A 20,836-nucleotide genomic window follows, 5' to 3' on the forward strand; every position below is an offset into this window, starting at 1 on the left:
TCTCTTAGTACTGAGTGGAGTGATTCCATACACGCAAAGTTTGAAAAGCTTTTTGGTGTGAAAGGCTATATCCTGTTCCTGGTTTTATTTAGTGCCTTCCACTTTTGATTTAACTCATATCAGATGTGTCTGGGCAAGAGTCCTGAAAGCAGTCAGCCCTCTGCTAAACCCAGTACCGTGTGGCCTTGTGTGTAAGCGCCACATGAGGGCTCTCCTCCCAACTTGGAGCAGTGCATCCATCCAGGGGGCTGCTACCCACAGAGACCGCTCTGCTGCGAGGGCTTAGCCAAATCCACTGCTGGGATTGCAGCCAGGCAGTTCCTGCCACATCACAGACGATTCTTAATTGGACACTAATTATTCACATAGCTCTAAAAGCCCCTGGTTTGTGATCCTCGCGGTGTTGGGGGACCTTGTATGGGGGCTTGTGGGAGGCGCTGCGGGAGGCGTTCAGCCTGCTTTTTGTTTGAAAGCAGAACTGTGCTCGTTTGGATTTCTGGTGCTAGTCACCAGACCCTATCTCTGCACAGGCAGAGGAGAGAAATGGAACCTGAAAATTGAGTAGATGTGAGTGGAATGCTGTGGCTAACCTCGCAGCAGGAAGTCTTGGTTTATGAAATTGTTGCTCACCTCCACTTCTTTGGGATGCAGGAGCATCCTAGGAAACACCAGAAACGTGCTTTGTGAAACACCTTTGAACTCTTCACTAAACGAGCCACATCTCCTGACTTCTTACTACCATACGTATCGATGCACCAGCAAGGACCCGCTGTCAGGAAGGGCTTGGGAGCAGACCCAAAACTCAGACCCACAGGAACAGCTCTCAGGGCAGACTCCAAACCTGGACTCCTAGTCAGGCTGTGGCACTTACTGCTGTGCTGCTTCCTGAAGGGGCACCAGGACAGGAGGGAGCACTGAAGAGGTACGCAGTGCACCTCACTTCACTAAGTTCTCTCAGTGCATGCTATTCCTGCTGACTACAACGCATAGCCCCTGAGGTCTCACAGTTGTTTAAGAACAGGGAAGAGCAGTCACTTCAGCTTAAAGACCAAGGGTTTTTCTTTCTCTATTTGCCCTAAGCACTTCTTAAGAGATTGGAAAGACAGCACGGCTCCATGTGGGGTAGGTAGTAAACCTGTCATAAAAGCAAAAAGCACTGAATAGTGGCCAAGCTTTTCTCTGTGCGTGTGTGCATGAAGGGGAAGGTGAGGGAGCGGTGTCACTTAGCCCTGAGACGTGAGGAACACTAAGCATGCAAATACCTCCAGCCTTGGGTTTTGTGCATGTGTGGAGTGGGCCCTGGAGTCTTCATGGTGCAAAATAGTAACATCCTCTGCAGAGGGTGGGAGTCTCATGTTTCCTTCTTGGCACTAACGCTTGTAAAAGAGCGGACTGTCTTACGAGTGTGAAAATCCATACACACAAACTTGGAGCTGTACCTAAACATTTCTCAGCTCTGCCTAATTTTACTACATGAACGCTGCAGTAGACGACAGGTCAGAGAGTGATTTTATAGTGGTCTTGTTAAGAAAGTGCATCTTTTCATGCAGCTGAAAATTCAGCCCAAGAATTCTCCTACGAATTACTAAATCAGATTTAACCAGAATAAAAATATCTGTGAACCGTTTCTAACTAAAAAGCAAAAGTGCAGATAGAAGTTCTTAAAAACGGTTTTTCTTAGTAGAAAGTAGAAATTTTCTTAATAGAAATTTTCCCTGGCAGCTAAGCCTGTCAATCAAATTATTAGCATGCATACAAAGGCATGTTTACGTGATGTGGAAGCTAAAAAAGACAAGGAGAGCCGTGCATTATTTATTGTGCTTCTCTCCTCAGCTACTCCCAAGTCCTCCTTCCTCTCCTTGTCCAATTCGAGTTTATCTGTGCCCTCTAGGCTACTCCATGTCTAGTCTTGGCTTATCTCTTCCATTTGTTGCCTTCATTGAGTGCTCGCCATGGTGTGCCCAGCTCTGTCACTGAAGTAACATTCTCCCATCACTGTCTATATCCATTAAATGCCAGCCCCCACTACCTGCATGAAAGCTTTCAATATTTGTTTTTCCTATCCAATACCATCTTCTGCTGTTGTTTTGTGCTTGTACTGAGCCTGAGCTGGCTATTTGTTTTCATTCTGCACACTCTAATGTGATCTTTCTTCTTGCTCATATATTATTAATTTACCCTGTTGTTTTGATTATACCAGCCTTTCATCTCCTCATCTAAAGCACTCTAAAAGGACACGTAGCATACACAGCACCATATACAGCACCTCTTCTTGTCACATCACCTCACTGTTCTCCTCATTGAAACATCAGAAACAGACCTACATGTCAAAACAAGCACAGCTCCAGGAACGTATCCTCCTCCTCATGGTGTACTGCTGCTCTCCCAGCTCCTGGCCCAGCCTTGTGTTCCCCAAGAATGAGCCCAGTAGGTACCAACACATTTCTCAGGCATGGCCATGCAGGTATGGTGCTCCTGCTCAGGAGCAACAGAAGGATGGAGACCTCATTGCTCCACCCGTTGCACACACATTCACTTTTGAAATGCTTGGGACTTCACAAAGCCAATCTAGGTAAGTCTCTGTTTCTTCCAGGTGGGCAGGTAGCTCCTACAGTTGTTTTAATTGACTTACACCGTCTTTATTTTGTATGTATGAACAATAGTAACAACAGTGCAAACAAGGGAAACTACTGCTTCTACAGATTCCTGAGGAGGGGAAGCAGAGAGAAATGCCAGGCTCTGCTCCTGGGCACCAATGGCAAGATGGGAGTAGCACATGGCTACACCAGGGGAGGATCAGGCTGGGCCCTGGGAAACATTTCTGTACCATGAGTGTGATCAGACACTGGAATAGGCTTCCTAGAGGGCTGGTTGATTTCCCATGTGTACAGTGTTCAAGAGACATTTGGACAATGAACTCATGAATGTGCTTCAACTTCTGGTTATCTCTGAAGTGGTCAGCAGTTGGGCTCCAGCAGTTGATCTCTGTAGCCTCCTTCTAATAGAACTATTATTCTGCTCCCCTCCCCTCCCCTCCCCTCCCCTCCCCTCCCCTCCCCTCCCCTCCCCTCTCCTCTCCTCTCCTCTCCTCTCCTCTCCTCTCCTCTCCTCTCCTCTCCTCTCCTCTCCTCTCCTCTCCTCTCCTCTCCTCTCCTCTCCTCTCCTCTCCTCTCCTCTTCTCTCCTCTCCTCTCCTCTCCTCTCCTCTCCTCTCCTCTCCTCTCCTCTCCTCTCCTCTCCTCTCCTCTCCTCTCCTCTCCTCTCCTCTCCTCTCCTCTCCTCTCCTCTCCTGTTTCATTCCATTATGTCCTGTCCTATCCTATCCTATAATATTCTTTAGACTAGGTGTGAATGCTCTCGTGGAGAGGGGAATATCTTTATTCTTCATTGTCATACAGCTCTTAATCATAAATGGAGAAACTCACTTCTGCTCTGGGCTTCCATCCTCCAGCAGGCTTATTCACAGTAGCTGTGTGGTCATTCTTTCCAAGAGCTAGGCCAGCTGCCTTCCTGGATCTCCAATGGGATCACACGTCCCCCAGTAATCTTTCTCCTCAAAGGACAAAGTCTGAATCTGTTGTCATCAATACATGCACATAACAGAGAAATGAACAGAATCACAGAATGGCTGAGTTGGGAAGGGACCTTTGAGCTTTGCCTGCTCCAACCTGGAGCATGTTGCCTAGGCTCATGTCCAGGCAGATTTTGGGTCTCTAGTGACAAAGACTCCACAGCCTGTGTGCAGCCTGTTCCACTGCTCAGACCCCCTTCACAGTAAGATTTTTTTCATGATCCACGAGAAGGTGTGCAAGGGAAAAAGAATGAGCACAAAGAGCAGGATTTCTGCTGCAAACATCACACAATGCCCTTAACTGTTCCATGCCGACCAAGACAGAGGAGGTACAAGGCAGGTGTAACCCTCACCCTGGGGTTTCTCTCAGCTGAAGGTTTGTATAAATGCTTGCCAGAAGCCCACTGTCTTCCCAGCCCAGAACTAAGCACTGTACTGGAGAAATCTCCACCCCCCCTAAGCATTAAGGTAAGTGCTTTATGGTATGTAACACAGAACCTGTTTCATATTAAGAAACTTTTTCTTTTTTACTTCTCAGTAAGAGCCACTGCAGCACTCTGTCTTCTTTTAGGACTCCAACCTAACATCCTAATGTCTCAGTTGTTTATATCTCCTCTCTACCCAGTGAGATTGCCATTTCTGAGACCACGGTGTCTAGTTGGGAAGAAGAGTTTTCTCTGCATTTTGGATCTAACATTTATTCCTTCCATTTTGTCTTCCAGTTTTTCTTTACGAGATGAATGTTTGCCTTGGGTTAGCTCTGTTCAGGCTCTTATAGTGACCCCCTTTACTATGTTGAGTTACAGATGAGTTACATGATGTGACTGGTGACTGATCCTCCCCAGCACATTTCTACTCAAGAGAAAATATTATGTGGATTTTAACACATATGTGGTGAGTTTTTTGGGCCAGTTGAGATCTCTGTATGAGAACAAGGTTTGAGAAATTTGCCAAGCACTTGGAGTTCAGAACTGCTACAGCTGTGAAGGAGCAGAAATGAGCTAAAAGCCATGGCCCTACTTTGCATAAGTGCTGCTTCCAGTACAGCCAATTATCCCTTCTGCAGTCTGTGGTACTTTCTGTCCTTACTGGAGGAGCAGAGACGACCTGTGACCTGATCCCAGGCCCAGTGATGGGGTTGTTCACATACCCTGAGCATTAAAACCATTTACTTGTCAAGGTGGAGGCTGATTTTGACATAGATTCTGTACAGTGCTTGTGCAACAGAGGACAGTTCTGATGTGACTGCATTACCCTACATTGCTGAAATGCCCCAGCACTTTTTAAACCCACCCACTTTTTAAACTCACTTTGTAGTTTTCAGGCCCGAAGAGCCTATGCTGCCCCACTGACGGATGGTGACTGATTTCCATGAGAAAGAGCTTTCTTGGCAGAAGATGATTTCCCTGTAATGAATTCTTTATTCTTTCCACTCTCTTTCCTAATTCCGTTCCCTAAAAAGATAAGGAACCTCATTCTGTAGACAGAGGCACATTCTGAGTATCTCCATCCCCAGAAGAAGATGGCACAATTTAGCCGTTGGACAGGTTTGGAGGCGCTTTAAAGGTGAAGCAGATGTTAGTTAACCTGTGTTCGTGTGACTGCATTTTGCTGCCACCTCTGTGGGATGGACATCTGCATCCATAGCTTGTTATGAGCTGCCCTCTCGCATTGGGCTGTCCTCTGTGAGCCAGTGTGTCTCATCAGGAGTCTGAAAAAAAGAAATGGAAGGAGTTTTCTTCCCGATGCACCCTGCTGCAGGTCGCCCTGCCTTTGCTCTCCTCCAGAGCCAAACTCTCACCATAGCCGGTAGAGAGCAAGTGCACTGCAAAGTTATGTTGTGACAAAACATCTGTCCTGCACTCAGTTTGCTGCGGGACTTGAGCAATGTAACATCTCTTCTGTGCTCCTTCTGTGCCAGCCACAGAAAGTCCTGACAAACATGAATCACTGCAACAGGTCTGTGCTCTCAAGAGCAAGAAGTCCTGCCTACGGCTATGTTCCCTGCCCCTTTGTCAAAGAAGACCAGCATCTCTAAGCCCACAGGAGTGTCTGCCTGCCTCGTCTGCCAGATCTGGATGTTGTTGCTCTTTCACAACAGGCAAGCTGTTCTCACCAAAGCACAGCCTACTGCCGCTATTATCAACTGTCAGCAGCACAGCCTGGAGGCAGCCTCCTCCTCCTCATGCTGCCTGCAGACCAGGTGCCAATACTTCTTGGCAGGGAGTGCAGCAAAAAGTCATAAAAGCTTTTTATATTTTCAGATCTACCGCTATGGAGATGTATGACCTTTTCAGGACAAAAGTATTATGTGTGTCAGTTAGTGCCAATATAAATGGCCCTTGGGAAGGTCTCTGTTTTAATAAAGTGGATATGTTTCATCCTCAGAGAGCTCCACGTGTACATGAGTGAAATGAATGCTTTAAAAATTTGGCATTGCCTCTTGATCTTACACTTACAGTCCAAAGTAAAAGCTTTATTTTTCTCAACATCAAATGCTTCATTTTATTTCTCTGTTTCTTCCTTTCTGTCCTTGAATGCAGGTTCTATTGGACCCCACCCAGGGATCACTGTGGGACCCGGCAGGCAGCAGTGCCCTGGTTCCCCCAGAGGCTTTCCAGTCAACAAGCAGCAGGATAGGAGTTACGCCAGGGAGGCTTAAGGCTGGATTTATATTCACACAAAGCAGGTGGCTGCTGTTCATTGAGCTTGTGTTGACCCAGCATCTGCTACTGCCTAAATTACTTGAGCCATTACAGGCCATCCAGCAGAGGCCGCTAATTTGCTCTATTACAGGAGACCAACTCAGCTCATACGTGTTCTCCCTGCAGTGAATGGGTGCAAACCGGTGCACAGCAGCAGTTAATTGCAGATGTGACCTTTCATGACTTTTATCTTAACTGTCTGCGTTTGACAACTTTGAGGCTAAGGCAGAAATGGCTGCAGTGGAAGTGCTGAGGAATAAGTCACTACTTCTCATTTTCTCTCCATCTTACATGTTTTTCCTCATTACAGTATTGCCTGCTGCCTTCAGCTGCTCTTTGCTTACTCAGAGTTAATAGGTTTCACAGGCCTCAGTGCCACATCCTTCTTTTAGCCAAGTTAGGTCTCTGATGAGGCACGCCAAGTCACTTGTACTTGTGTCCAGGCTGCAGTGATGCTGGAGGACAACCCAAACGCCCTGTAACTGCGGTTCAGCAGGTGAATACTGAAGATTAAAGATGCTCAAAGAGCCACCCCTGGCCATGCTGTTTTTCTGTAACACAGCACGTGCTGACATGAGGGAGAGGTGTGGGTTGTGACTGGGCAGCAGCTCTTTTACCTCCAGCACCTGACCTGGAGCAGCCTCTGAGTGCTGCCAGAGCAGGGACCTACTGACAGCCCCTGTGCTCAGATCCCTGTGGGGGTTTGAGTGAGATGAGTCCGCACTATCAGTATGAGCTGCAGGCTGCTCTCTGAATGCCCGCCTCTGAAATCCAGCTCTCGCTATCAGGTCTATAAAATGGGTTGGTTTTGAAGGTTCCCCCCCCTGCTTGCTGTATTTTGCATATCCCTGGTGCTGTACGATGCTATGGGTTTGTAAGCACAGCTCTGGTCCAGGCCACTTGCCATGAGCCCTGGGCCTGCAGCAGGGAAGGCTGGCTGATACACTGGGAGCTGCTGTGTGCAGCTTTCTGGAGAAGCAACGAGAGCTGGAGCTCATTCCTGATCCTCCACGGTGTCACTGTGGAAGCGTGCAGCTTTTTGAGACCATGGGAACACAAAGGAGAAAATGCCTTCATTGCTCAAACTTCTGATATGAAATTAATGATTTAATGCTTTTAGCTCCTGTGTTTTGATGTTTGCTAGGTTCTGTTTGAAGGTATTTAGTTAATCAACACAATTTAGTACATTTGTATCTGTGAACATGGCTGCACAACTTGCAACGTGGTTTTCCTACAACCCCTGCTGTTACCACCTCTTTTTTTCCATGCACAACTGTAGTTCCTGCAGTCCAGTATCTATAAGGATTTCCATTTATACTCCAGGAAAATGGTAACTTTTTCCATTCTCCTTCAAGCTGTGAAACAGAAACTATGTCTTGGCTGCACAGCAGCAACAAGTACACCTGGTGATTTTTAAAGCTCAGTTCATGGCTTCGTGAGCTTTTATTTGCAATTTCAAATATGAGAATCTACAGCTGTTAGTCCAGGCAGTTAGGCAAAAAGGTGTAAACTATGGGATTTCTCAGCTGGATTGAAATGAGACTCCTTTTGTGAAATCTCAGCACAGCTCAAAGGAAAAACTTCTGAGCAGTATGTGGGATGCAGTGTTGGGAAACGGGTTCTTCCAGTGTTAAGGAGTGAGCACCCTGCTTCAGAAAATATATTATGCCTTTTCAGAGCAGAGGATCTTATATTCTTTATGTTCTGATATGGGAGACCAGGCACTGGTGGATGTACCAGTTTTCCAGCAGCTTTATAAATTAAAAATTTTAAAAAGAAAAAGAAAAAAGAAAACCAGTAACACAAAGCAAGCAAGCAAACAGAACAGAACAACTAGACTAAAATTCAGAGGTACTTGGGTTTAGAGGCATGCAAGCCAAGCCAAGTACCGATGACGACAATACATAAGGCATAAATATGAGTTACTCACAAAATTCACGAGTGTCCTTCATGATTTAAGTCAAGCTTTGCCTCTGTAAAGACCACTGGAGAAACAGGCTCAGAGCAAAGCTTGTCGTGGGCAGTGAGCCAAGTACACACTCATATTCGCTACCCTTTACTCAGGCACTGTGGACCTCATGTTTTAAAACATCTTCCATGTCCCATCTTATGGAATTCAATATGCCTTCAGAAGTTCCAAGTTCAGCCCTTCAGCTGTTGTGCAGACGAGCTGACTAATTGAAGCAAGACTTTATTCCTGTTTACACCTGCAACTCCTCGAGCGTCTCAAGCCCAACCTGGAAGTACGACGTGTCCGCTTGTATTAAAAATACCAGCATCCTGAAGATGAGCTGTGTTGCCAAGTTGATTTGAAGCCTTAATTTTGAAAACATAAAATAGGTTTCTGGCAACCTACTTGAGCGAGGCAGAGAGATTGTGTGGGTGAAAAGGCAAACGTGGTTATTGAGAGCTGGGATTCCATAATAACAGTGCTGTAAGGTTTCCTAAGTAAAGAACACTCAGTGAGTTTTGAGTTCTTCTTTGTCGAGACCTGCAGCCAGCACAGTTTGGTAAGCTCAGGTGCTCCATCCTTTAATAGCTGAGCACTTCACTTGAAGGATGAATAATAAGGCATCCTTTTCCTCCCCCTTACTCCCTCTCCAGCATCTTCCATTGTTGGTTACTGTTGTGATTAACTAATTTCCCAAACCACTGCTTTAACAATCTTTTCTTAGCTTCTAGGCATTAAGCAAAGATTGCTGCAGTGTAATTGGATTAATTTAGTGACTGACTTTGAACAGCATAATTGATTTATATTTTATTCCATTTCCTCTAGCCACTTACTTCACTAAAAAATCACAATGCAGCAAGGGCTGTGAGCCCAGGCAGGATCTCAAGCCCACTGCAGGCAAATCCCTGGATGTGAGTGTCCCCTTGCCAGCTTCACACTCCTTCCTTCTGCCACTCTTTGTGGGGCACTGAGTGCCAGAGGAGCCCTGAACAGGCTCACTGCTGAGGAGGGAGTTGCTGTTGCTCACAGAGAAACTGGAGTGCAGAGAAAGCGAGGCTCAGAACCATGGGGGGACTGCAATGGCCTCTTCAGGATTGTGAGACCAGCTCATGGTGCATCATGCAGGGACCCCTCTCAGCGTGAAAATGAGCAGCCCTACCAACAGATCTGGTCCAAGGCTCCTGTGCTGCAGCACTGCCCCTCACAGCACCGACTTTGCTGCCTACTTCTGCACTGAGCACAGTCACTTTTCCAACCTGCACAAAGGGCTGTACGAAGTCCCTCAAGGCAAGAGGCACCTGTAATGCAAGCAGCAAAGTTCATGACAGGAGGAAGATCGGACACGTGGGCAGACAAAACGTTATTTTTTCTTTTGCTGATAACCAACACCGAGTGTCTTGAACCTAGGAGATGTCTTCGTAAGGCAGCAGCTGGTGGGGCTGTTTGCAGGCCCCTAGGGCTCAGAGGCAGGTCCTGCAGGACCATCCCACTGGTGCCACCCCCTTACTACTGTAATTAGTGTTACTGCTGAGGGAAACTTCAATGGACCCTGAATGAGCACATTTGCTTGGTAGGGTTACAGCGTGAGTTACTCAGGCCTGTAAAATAATACCTGTCAAATCTTCTACATTTCTTAATTCCTGCCAAGTCCAGGACTGCCATCTCACTAATTACAGCAAAGCAAGTGGGCAGTGCTTGTGCCATGATTGTCCAGTGGAAGCTGGCATGAACTGTGCCAGAACCACATTGGTGACCTGGGGTTGCAGCCCCATGCCCTCTGTGCAGCAGGTGCGTGTGTTTGTGAGGACAGAGCACTGCTGTGATCGCACCAAGTTGCTCCCTGTCAAAGCAGAGGAGGATGGGAGAAAGCAAGACAGTCACGGCAACAATTTCCCACTCTAGTACCAAAACACTTGGAGCAATCTTGTTACTGAAAGGTTCTTCTGGAGGTTTCATATGGGTGCGAAGCTGGACTTCACTGTCTCATTCTGCATTTTCAAAGGAGAAGGGGAAAAAAAACAATGAAAAATGGATCTGAGGTTTAAACAGATAGGGTGTCACTCATCAGTTACCGTCACGGGAAGAACAGACTCAGAGCAGTGAGATTTACATGTTTTATTGCATATTGACAGCAGACTTGAGCAGTGTCAACTGAAAGCAAACTGAAAACATCTTTCTACAATCAATCCTTCTTTATGTTCTCTCCCCAAGTTGTGCAGCAGAGAACGTTGTGTTAATCCATGATATCTTCTCTCTGCCACTACTCATAGTCACTGTATTTCCCTATGCACGCTCTACATGCAGTCTCTCCCTGCCTGAAAGGAGTTTGCACGGGCTTCCCACATGCTACACCTCTACAAGGACTGCTTCAACATGGCTCTGCACCACAGGCTCCATTTTCAGCTCCAGCACGAATCTCCAACCCCTTGCCGCACGCAGGGCCGCCGACCTCCCCATGTCACGGCGGAGCGGGCCGCCTCCGAGCCGGCCTCGAACGCCTCCGGGGCCGGACGGGGCCTCTGCCCGCAGCCTCTCCGGGCAGGCAGCCCGTTCCAGCAGCTCGCCGCTCTCCCGCTCAGGAGAGCCCGCTTGCCGCAGGCCCGCTCCCAGAAGGCGTCCCTGCCCGGAGCCCGCTCTGACGGCAGGGCGCGGCAGCCCCTCTGTGACGCGGCCTGAGCTCACAATGGCACGGCGCGCGTCGCAGCGGTGAGCGCCGCCTCGAAGCTCGCCGACCCCCCATTTCCCAGAGAGGCCGACGAGGCTCCGGGCGCTCGCCGAGGAGCTGATCTCGCCGCCGTGCTCTGGAGGATCCGCCGTTCCGTGAGGAGCAGTAGGCAGAGAGAAGCAGGAGGGCAGGGGCGAAGGGCTGAGGAGGAGGGCCGTTTGGCCGGCCGGCCGCCCGCCGCGGTCGTTGACCTGCGGCGAGGGGGGAAGGAAGATGGCGAACTCCCTCTTCTCGAGACCCCGCTCGACTCCGACTGCGGAGAAGATCCGCAAGTCTGGTAAGGCCTTCGGGCCCGGCGGCGCGCGCGTGTTGTCGGGCCGGTGACAGCTCTGAGCGCAGGCGTGGAAGCCCTGCTCCTGAGGGAGGGAGGGAGGGAGGCGGGGACGGCTGAGCAGGGCGGGTTGCGGCGCGAAGGCGGCTGCCTTGGCAGCCCGGGGGCCCGAGGAGCGCTCGGGCGGGCGCGACTGCTGGCTTCTGCTCCCGGCCTGGCCCCTGCCTTCCCGGGGATCTGCGAGCAGAAGCCGCCGGCGGAACCGAATGGCTCGGAAGGCTCAGCAGCGTGCCGTTCCTGTGGCGGGAATGGGGCGTGCTGAAGGGTTTGGAGGTGGCCGCCTGGGAGCTTGACGTGTCTTTCCTTTTGTTTTGCAGAGCTCGCTAAGTTTTGGTTCAGCACATCCTATTATCTCGGCCGACAGCTGGCTCTGTACCAGGTGGGACTTGCCTCCTACTCCCTTCCTCCCTCTCGCGGTTGATTCAGCCCCGAGAGCCCGTTTGCCACGGAGCGCAGCTATTCTTGCCCTCCGTGGAAGCAGGACCCGCGATGCGAGACGGGGGCCGCAGGCTGGCTCCACCGTCAGCTCTGAAATGCCAGGGGCTCCAGGCCTCATGATGGAAAGAGGGCTGGGCATTTTCTGGGCCTGCGTGCTTCCTTCCTCTGCCGGCAGAGTCAGAGGGATCCTGTGGGGGTGACTGCAAGTTTGGGAGCCCCGCTTGTGTCTTTATGAGCCAGAAGACTGCGCTCTCTGCTTCTTCACGGGGAGGAGGGGCGAGAGGGAAATAGTCTTCCGTCATTCCCTGCACAACTTCTTCTGATCCGCCCTTTCTCCTCTTTCAGGCTGTGAGCATTCCTGAACTGGGTGCTTTCACCCTTGTCAGAGAGCACGTGGTCAACCAGCAGAACAATGTGGTTCTTGTTGAGAGACCCGTGTTTCATCTGGCAAAGGCTCTGGCGCAGGACCACGACCTCCGATACGACTACATAGACGTTGCAGGTAGGAAGAGTGGAGTCTGACAGAGGAGCCTGCCCTGGCACTCTGGTGGGGACAGTGTGACAGACTGCCATTGCAAATGGCAGCAGAGGGTAACAGCACACTCCTTCAGCTGCTTCAGCAGCAGGTTTCATTCCGGTCTCATCGGCTCCGCGTCTCAGCGTCTCCACAGAGACGTACCAATGGTTCCGCCTCACAGTCTCAAAGACTGCACAACAGCAGTGCGTTGCCCGAGGGCCTGGAAGCTGCTGCCTTTGGAGCGTGGCCTGCCCATGGCTCCCCAAGTGCTCACGCTCCTCTCCTCTCGCTTCTCCAGGACACGACGAGTATCAGCAACTTCCTTATGATGAGATAGCCTCGGAAACCGGCATCTCTGAAGGCGCGGCGCGGCTTTGCGTGCAAAGGACCGTCTGCCAGTTCAGCGCCTGCATAGGGAAGAGGCAGAACGTTGCCTTCGTTTGGTGGGATGTTGGCATGCTGCTGATCGAAGGGAAGCGTGTCCAGATGAAGTTCTACGAGGACTTCCTGGGGAAGCTCAGTGGGACTGCCGAGGTGCTGCAGGCTCTTCTTGGGGTAGGTCTTGCGTTTTCCCAGCACTACCTCTGATTCTTCTAAACGCCTTCCGGGGACGAGGGGACTGCTTTCTCCTGGCGTGCCATGCTTCTCCAGCCACCCGGGCTCCTGGCGGTGTGCGGGAAAGCGGGCTCTGGAGAGCTCTTCCTGTACGTGAGGTGGCCCGGCTCTGCGCCGGGATACGCGCCCTCAAAAGGCCTCGCTTTCTGTCAAGGGACAAACGGTGCGCGTCACTGCTCAGCCCCAGCTCAGAGCACGGAGCAGAGGCACAGGCACAGCAAGGCTTGCTGAGGCCTGGACCCTTCCCTGTGGCGGCTCTCGTCGTGTTGGGCTGAGAGAGACTGGAGCTGCCAGCCATTGCCAGTGTCCCCACCTCCCATCGTCTGTTTCCGTTCTGATTGCAGATGCCAGAAATGAGCAAGGCGGTCATCTCACGCAATGCCTGCGCGGCTTCCCTAACGGCTTCCGGACACGTTACTGTCTTTCCAATGTGAGTATGCTTGCTCCTGCCACCCGCGCCTGAGTGAGATGGTACTCGCCACGGTACTTTGCGGTGCTGAGAGGCCTGAAAAGCGGGCAGGGAACTCCCCGCTCGCTCTAGTTCAGTTGGGTGGCATTTGGAGGAGCGTGGCGTGGCAAAGTGATGTTTTGCGTCCGTGCCAGAGTCGAAACTGGGGGGGCATTTAGGCCAGTCTTCCTTCTGGTTTTCCCTGGGCTTCTTTTGTCCGGCAAATGAGAGTGGGTATCGCTAAGGACCCAAGGGCTGGAGGAGGAACAGATGGCTGTGCAGACGGGAGCTCGAGCGTGGTGGGCTTCCGCAGAGCTCTGTCTCGTACCGTCGCTGCTGCGCAGTGCCACCCAAAAGAGGTGCGGGCGGGGGGCGTGGAGTTGAGCCTTCAGAGCTGCGAGGACGTTAATCTGCAAGAAACTCGCAGGGCAAGAAGAGAGCGAAAAGGGCTGTTGGGTATAAGTGGGTGGGGAGCAACCGGTCTGTTCTGAGCGAGAGGGGAATATTTCCTCCTCTGGAGCAGGCAGGGGGATTGGCTGGGAGCTCATCTGCTCTCACAGCAAGGACAGAAGAACACTGGCACGTACCGACGGGCCTCACCTGCCCCTCCAGGCACTGGAGATCCTGGTACGGTTGTCCAGAATGAGCTGCTCTGGGAAGCGTGGCCTTACAGCGTCTCTGCGTTCTGTCTCTGTCGCTCCGCTATTGGGTCACGCTGCGAGGGGAAGCGTTGCCCTTCCTTCAGCCCGCTGCTTCCTCTTCCAGGTACACGCACGAGATCGAACTTGAAACGCCCGACACAGCAAAGGTGGACCTGAAGTACCACGTGAAGACCAGACGTGGGCAAGGCTGGGCAATAGGCAGGAAAGGTGAGGGACCCGTGGGTTGCCATCGGGGCACTCTGTGTTTGCCTTCCTCCTCGTCTGGAGGCGGTTAGAGCTGACCTTACCACAGGGCGCCCGGAAGAGCATGAGACGCTTCCGGTGACTCTTTGTACCGTTATGGGAAAGCCTGAGTGATCCATTGCGAAGAGAGTTCTCAGGGCAGCCCTCCATCACAAGTGGCCACGGGGATCATCCCAGCAGAGGACACTTTCCCAGTGGCCTCCACTCGGCTGCCTGTCCTGCCAGCCCTGGAAATCCCTCCCCTCGCTTCCCTTCGTATTCTCCGATGTCTCAAAAGCAATTCCTCTGGTGTGAGCACGCCCCAGTAGCAAAGCTGTGTGCGTGGGACGTGCATCAAGAGATGAAAGAGCCAGCTCCTCTTGTGCTAAACGAGTCCCCTCCCCACGATGGCTCTTTGAGACCACCGGCAACTGCCAGGGCCTCCCCCACTTCAGCACACAGACCAGATGAAGGCCTCAGGTAGCGTTCCCCAGGGAACAGCGTTGCCCCACAGCCATGAGGAGTCGGACCCAAACCGTGCCAGAAGCACAGCTGTTCTGAAGTTTTCCCCTTTCCTCTTTCTAGGGGACCTTTGCGAGACGCGCCTCCTTCATCGCGCAGCGCTTCCTCCAAAGAGGTTACCGCCACTGACTGGAATGCGGGGCAGAGACCAGGCAGCCGAGGAGAAAGAGCCTCGCACCAGGTGAGACTCGTGGCCAAAGAAATGCGGGCGGTGCCACGCTCTTGCCTCCGTGGGAGCGAAGTTTCTCCCGGATCCAGAGGCTGTATGGATTCAAGCAGCTCTGCATGACCAACGCCCCGTAGCATCCCTTCTGAGCTGGGTAACTAATGGCAAGTGCTCCTCGCGAGAGCGCAGAGACTCTATTGCTTCCCTTCAGATGGAAGCGAACCGGGCCTTTCTGTTTGCCGAGCCCGGTGCCCAAAGGGACAGGAAACGTCCCGGGAAGGGATGAGGGTGTTCCTTTCCTAGGAGCGTTTGAGCAGGAGTGAGCGTGTTTGCGGGCTGCTGTCAGCGCCGCAGGCTGTTCCCAGGTCTCCAAGGGAAGTGGTAGAGACCAGCTCAGTCATTTGGGGGCTCTTGCAGACTTGTTTTGCTGAGGAGGCTGCTGAAACACGTTCAAGCACGCAACGCAGACCCAGCACCTCCTGCCCTCCTGTCAACTCTCCCCACCGTGTCTTTACAGGCAGCTACCGGCCATCCCGAGGAGATCCTTGCCAGAAAAGGAAGAGCAAGCGAAAGTAGTTCCTCTGGTGGGTCCCAGGATGGTGGACTTCTTTGCCATAGCGAGGGAGAAGAAGAGAATGGTACGTGGCACAGACTGCTGCAGCACATTTGTCTTAGTGAACTGTAGAAGAGCATCAGTGACTCTCACAGCGCTCTTTGCTGCGCGTTCACGTGACACCTCGCTTGAAGAGAGATCAGTAGCGAGGGCGTTTGGGAATAAGCTGTTCACTGCCGTTAGCCTCCCGAAAGCCACCCCAGGAGCTGATCTGGGGATGTTCCTGACTGCTTGTCTAGAACTGCCAGCTGCCAGACTGCCTTTAGGCCTTTAGTGGTTGTTTATTTTCCTGGCTGTTGCAGAAGGGCTCTTCAGTGGAGTCCGCAGGAGCCTGGCAGCAGACCAGAAAGGCGGGAGGTAGAGGGTGAAATGGAGTCAGGAGGGGAAAGCCCTCAGCCTCCACAGAGACTAACGTTGCCTGCTGTTGCATTTAGGCCGACCTCGAAGCAAAGGCTCTAGAGACCAAGAAAGGAAAGGTGGTGAAGGGACAGAATGTGAGGAAGGAGGAGGAGAAGGGGAAGAACGTGAGGAAGGAGAGGGAGGCGAAAAAGGTGAAGGAGGTGAAGCCGGTGAAGCCAGTGAAGCCAGTGAAGCAGGTGAAGCCGGTGAAGCCGGTGAAGGAGGTGAAGCCGGTGAAGCCAGTGAAGGAGGTGAAGCCAGTGAAGCCGGTGAAGCCGGTGAAGCAGGTGAAGCCGGTGAAGGAGGTGAAGCAGGAGAAGAAGGTGCAGGAGAAGAAACTTCCAAAAGTGACGCAGAAAAAGCAGCAGCAAAAGTTGCAAGGGAAGAAAGCAGAAAAAGGCAAGCAGCAAAAGTCTCAAGAGAAGGACACAGAAGCTGAGCCGGAAGAAGTGAAGCTGCCAGCGGCCCAGGTACTTTGCATCCCTGCAAGAAAGCAGCAGCACTTTCCCATCCAGGGGAGCTGAGACTGCATGGTGCCTCTGGCACGCGGGCCAGAGCAGTAGTGTTGGTGCAGCAGCGCTGGGTGGGGGACTGCTGCCTTTTGTGAGCAAGAGGACCCAACAGGGCGCTGTAACAAAGCCCTGGTCACGCTGAGACATGGCCTCAAGAGCGTGCTGAGGTCCCTCTCCTGATTCTTTTCCTGCCCCACTACAGTCCCCACTGGAACGGTCTTGCGGGGAGCCGCATGCTGGGAAGCAGCACCACAGCGCTGAGTGTCTTTTCCTATGCAGGAAACCTCTGTCACCGAGGAAGAATACTCAATCTCTCTGTCTGGGAGCGAGACAGAGCGTTCCAGCTCCACCCCCAGCCTGAGGGAGAGGATGATGGGGAAGCAGGAAGAGGCCGAGGAAGAGCCGCGCGCAGTCTTCTGGGACAGCGCTGCTTTGCCTAAACGGTAAGCGTGCACCAACTGCGCCCGAGGCCAGGGGCAGGGGGGTGGTGAGTCACCTGTGCTGTGCATCAGGGAAGCCAGCTTTTGAGTCGTGGTGCCGCACGCAGCGCCCTGAGATCTCTGAGGCCGTGGATACGGTCGTGGTTCGGGCCCGATGCCACGAGCCTCTCTGGAGCCCAAGCAGCCCACGCGTGGAAGTCATCCTGCGTCAGAGTGGCTGTGGGGCCAAGTGGGGCCACACGTGGAACAGACTGGGTGAAGCAAGAGGCAGGGGCGTCACGGCTGAAGAGTGAGACGGATTTTGTGCTCGCTGTTGCAGGAAGCTTTCTTCAAGGACAGATGAGGCCCTGCGGGAGGTGGTGAAGCTCATTGTGGGGCAGGTGTCCCGTGAGCAGCAGGGCCAGAGAGACGCAGAGAAGGATCTGCAGGACCGGCTCCAGAGGTAAAGCTCTCCAGACAGGCAGCTTGCTCTCCCACACTGCCCTTCTCCCACCCCCTGCAGCACCAGAGCAAAAGAGGGGCCTTTCCTGGACGCGGGCTCTCGGCACGGCCACCTGCAGCAGTGGTGGCAGGCACCAAGCTTGGGAGCCCCAGCCAGAGGCCGGTCTCCCTGTGCTCACACTCCCTCCCGCTCTGTGCCTACAGTGAGCTTGCAGTGCTGTGGTGGAGTCGGCCATCCACACACGCACCTGGCCTCCTCCATCTGCCAGGAGCGGAGCACAGACCTGCACCCCCTGCTGGACCAAAGCCAGAGAAGGCGTCACGCAGAGTGGTAAGTGGGCTCCCGTAAGCAGCGTGTCACAGCTAGCCGTAGCAAGCCAAGGGAAGACCCTCTTGGGCCTGTGGGATGGAGAGCGGCTGGCGGTGGAGCTGGAGACCTCCGCACAGACACGCAGCCAGCGGGCGCTGGGGACGAAGGTTCCCAGTGCAGCTCAGGCAGCTGCAGGCGGAAGGGTCTGAGGTGTCGGCCAGTGTCTGGCGGCCCTCCGTTCTCCAGCCGGAGTCCCTCCCTCTCCTCCCAGGATACAGAGCCCCGAGCACCTCGCTCTCACAGCCTGTATCTGCCCGGGCCGAAGTCTCAGCCACCGCCTGACTCAGTGCCTGGTCAGCCAGCCCCACAGCAGGCTACCCCAGATCGGGACTGGCCACAAGGGCTGCAGTTACATCACAGGGACCAGGAGCCTGCTCTCTCTAGACCTGCATTAGCAGAACCACTCTCTCGTACTGCAGAGAGACTTGCAGCGTTGCGCTGCATGTCTCTGCGCTCACAAAACTACTGAGCTTTACACTGAACTCCTCAGGTCCGGAGAGTCGTGGTCAGGCACGTCGACGAGGACCACGAGAGATCCAGCAGCAGTGAGATTCTGGAGCCAGACATCCACTAAGTGTCACCCAACAGCTCAACGAGGACCACCTTTCACTGTTGGCGACGCTCACGGTGACACTGTTAAAGGCGTCGCCACTTTCCATATTACCCTTTCCCTATACCCAATAAACCCCAACCCCATCCCCAAACACCGTGGGTCTTTCCTTGGTCGCCGTGAAACGCGCGCTTTACAGAGGGGGCCTTGTAAAGCCAGGTGCTCCCCTCCCCAGGGTTCCCGGGCCTGCATTGGCAGGGCTACCCGGAGCTGCACGGGCACCACAGTGTGCTGCGAGGGTGCTGAAATCCAAGGCAGAAACCTTGCGTGAGGAGATGAGGAGGAAAGCCCGGTCCTCCTCCCTCCGAGCTCCATCTCGGAGTGGGAGCTGGGAGCTGGGAGCCTTCTCTGGTGTCACCAGTGTGGCTGTGCAATCTGCACGCTGACAGCTTTGCCCCCGGCTGCTTTGGCTGGCTTCAGGGTGGCCCCTTCCACATCCAGCCCCTTGCCATTGCTGGCAGGTCCACGGCTGAAGCCAGGAATGCCTGTGCTCAAAAGGTGCCGTGCTCAGCCAGTGGGGCTTTCTGAGCCCAGGCTTAACGGCTCAACAGCTCTAAGTCAGTTCTGAGACAGCATCCTGTCAATCCTCTTTGGGCTGCTCTTTCCCATCTTGCGTGTGTTTTCCAGTAACTCAGACAAAAATCTCATCTTCCTCCCGCTACGGACGTATTTTAAAACACACTTTTTGATACCTGTCTCCCACAGTACGGGCCCCCTTCAACTCCAGGTGAGCTTTGCCCACGTGAATATTTCTCCTACAGAGGCGAACGGCGTGTCTGTAGTTCACTGCTGTCACCTGACCTTACTTCCATTTGCTAGACACTGATTTTCCACCCCAGCTCTAGAAGATCAAGCCAAACCCATCCCGTGCCCCGCTTCCGTGACTTCTGACAGGTTTGCTATTGCTGCTTCTGTCATCACGTGGGTGGCGTGAATCACGCAGAATCACAGCATCACAGAATTGCAGGGGTTGGAAGGGACCTCCAGAGATCATCGAGTCCAACCCCCTGCCAAAGCAGGTTCCCTACAGCAGGTCGCACAGGTCGGCATCCAGGCAGGTCTTGAACATCTCCAGAGAAGGAGAATCCACAGCCTCCCTGGGCAGCCTGTTCCAGTGCTCCGTCACCTCACTGTACAGAAGTTCTTGTGCACATTGGTGCAGAACTTCCTATGCTGCAGTTTCCGGCCGTTTCCCCTTGTCCTGTCTCCACTCACCACTGAAAAGAGTCCGGCCTCGCCATTCTACCCCCACACCTTAGATACTGGTAGACCTGGATCAGGTCCCCTCTCGGTCTGCTTTTCTCAAGGCTGAACAGACCCAGTTCACCCAGCGTTTCTCCATAGGGAGATGCTCCAGGCCCCTCGCCATCTTTGTGCCCCTCTGCTGGACTCTTTCCAAGAGATCCCTGTCCTTTTTGTACTGGGGAGCCCAGAACTGGACGCAGTGCTCCAGATGAGGTCTTACCAGGGCAGAGTAGAGGGGGAGGATCACCTCCCTCGACCTGCTGCCCACGCTCTTTTTAATGCACCCCAGGATGCCGTTGGCCCTCTTGGCCACAAGGGCACACTGCTGGCTCACGGCCGACCTGTCGTCCACCAGGACACCCGGGTGAACTGTTGCAGCTCCAATATGTGGGGTTAGGATGGCGCTATTTAATTTCAACAAAGGATGATTTCTGCAAGAAACAGCAAGGACAGCGTATTACACCCACAAGAAGCAGAAAGAACAGCATGGATATCACACGTTCAGTTAATTCTTCTGCTAGTTGCTGAGGTCAGAAGCTCAGGAAACAGCAAAGGCATTGATATGAAGCGGCCACGTACACAGGATTGGCAGAAAACGTTGGTAAATTTGCTTACCCATTTCTCCATCCTCTCTACTGGCCTCGGTGCCTTGCTTGGCACTCATGTTGTCTTGACAATGTGGAAGGCAGAATAGTTGGCCATCAGCTTAGGACTGCGCAAGATAAGAACGCCCTGAATGAAGGAAGAGGAATTGTCTTGGGCCACAGGCAAAATATACGATGAAGTTGGTGGACACGGGCTAACAAGGATAATTTTCGTTGTTATCCTTTCTACAAAACCGTTTTGACAGCAATCTTGAAACCTGGTCCACAGTTCCTTCAGCAAAGGGAACGCAAAGCTGCTTTCCCACACTCTTCTGTGGGAATTCGGCGCATTGCAGGCATCCCTCGTTCTCCCGCTGCACAAGCCATCATCGAGCACACTCATCAAATGCTGCAGTCCGTTCGTAATGAACAAAGAAGGGGAATACGGGACACGCGCCACGAGAAAGATTATGCAAGGCTTTGCTTGTGCTGAATGTTTTGAATCGTCACCACACAGATGCAACTGGTGTGGATCGTCATTTCGGGGCCTGCCCAGTGCTCGAGGAACGGCCAATGGTCAACGTTCGGAGCACGGCCCCGCGCTGCTGGCAAGGTCCCTGTCCGCTGATAGCTTGGGGTCGTGGATATGCTTGTGCTTCCACAGGGACTGGCCCCACGTGGGTTCCAGCACGATGTGCTCGTCCTCCTCTCAAGGCAGAAAGTAGCATCATCCCTTATGACTGGGATTGT

General features: G+C 52.8%; 1 protein-coding gene across 1 annotated transcript; it reads left to right on the forward strand.

Annotated features, from left to right (window-relative positions):
• Positions 1-10,561: 10,561 nt before the first annotated feature.
• Positions 10,562-18,500, forward strand: LOC125690586 (coiled-coil domain-containing protein 81-like). The gene is made up of 13 exons (XM_048939073.1): positions 10,562-11,228; positions 11,600-11,661; positions 12,066-12,222; positions 12,536-12,792; positions 13,197-13,282; positions 14,066-14,169; positions 14,770-14,887; positions 15,390-15,510; positions 15,920-16,354; positions 16,676-16,839; positions 17,156-17,278; positions 17,482-17,608; positions 18,138-18,500. Exons 1-13 carry the CDS (start codon positions 11,165-11,167, stop codon positions 18,219-18,221), a joined length of 1,902 nt encoding a protein of 633 aa, XP_048795030.1. The 5' UTR covers positions 10,562-11,164; the 3' UTR covers positions 18,222-18,500.
• Positions 18,501-20,836: the final 2,336 nt, after the last annotated feature.

Source organism: Lagopus muta, chromosome 3 (genome assembly GCF_023343835.1).
Source record: "Lagopus muta isolate bLagMut1 chromosome 3, bLagMut1 primary, whole genome shotgun sequence".
Classification (NCBI taxonomy): domain Eukaryota; kingdom Metazoa; phylum Chordata; class Aves; order Galliformes; family Phasianidae; genus Lagopus; species Lagopus muta.

Coding starts and splice junctions, on each gene's coding strand:
- LOC125690586 (XM_048939073.1), top strand. CDS start 11,165: ATGGCGAACTCCCTCTTCTCGAGACCCCGCTCGACTCCGACTGCGGAG. Junction 11,229..11,599: donor GGAGAAGATCCGCAAGTCTG/GTAAGGCCTTCG, acceptor TTTGTTTTGCAG/AGCTCGCTAAGTTTTGGTTC. Junction 14,888..15,389: donor GAGAAAGAGCCTCGCACCAG/GTGAGACTCGTG, acceptor GTGTCTTTACAG/GCAGCTACCGGCCATCCCGA.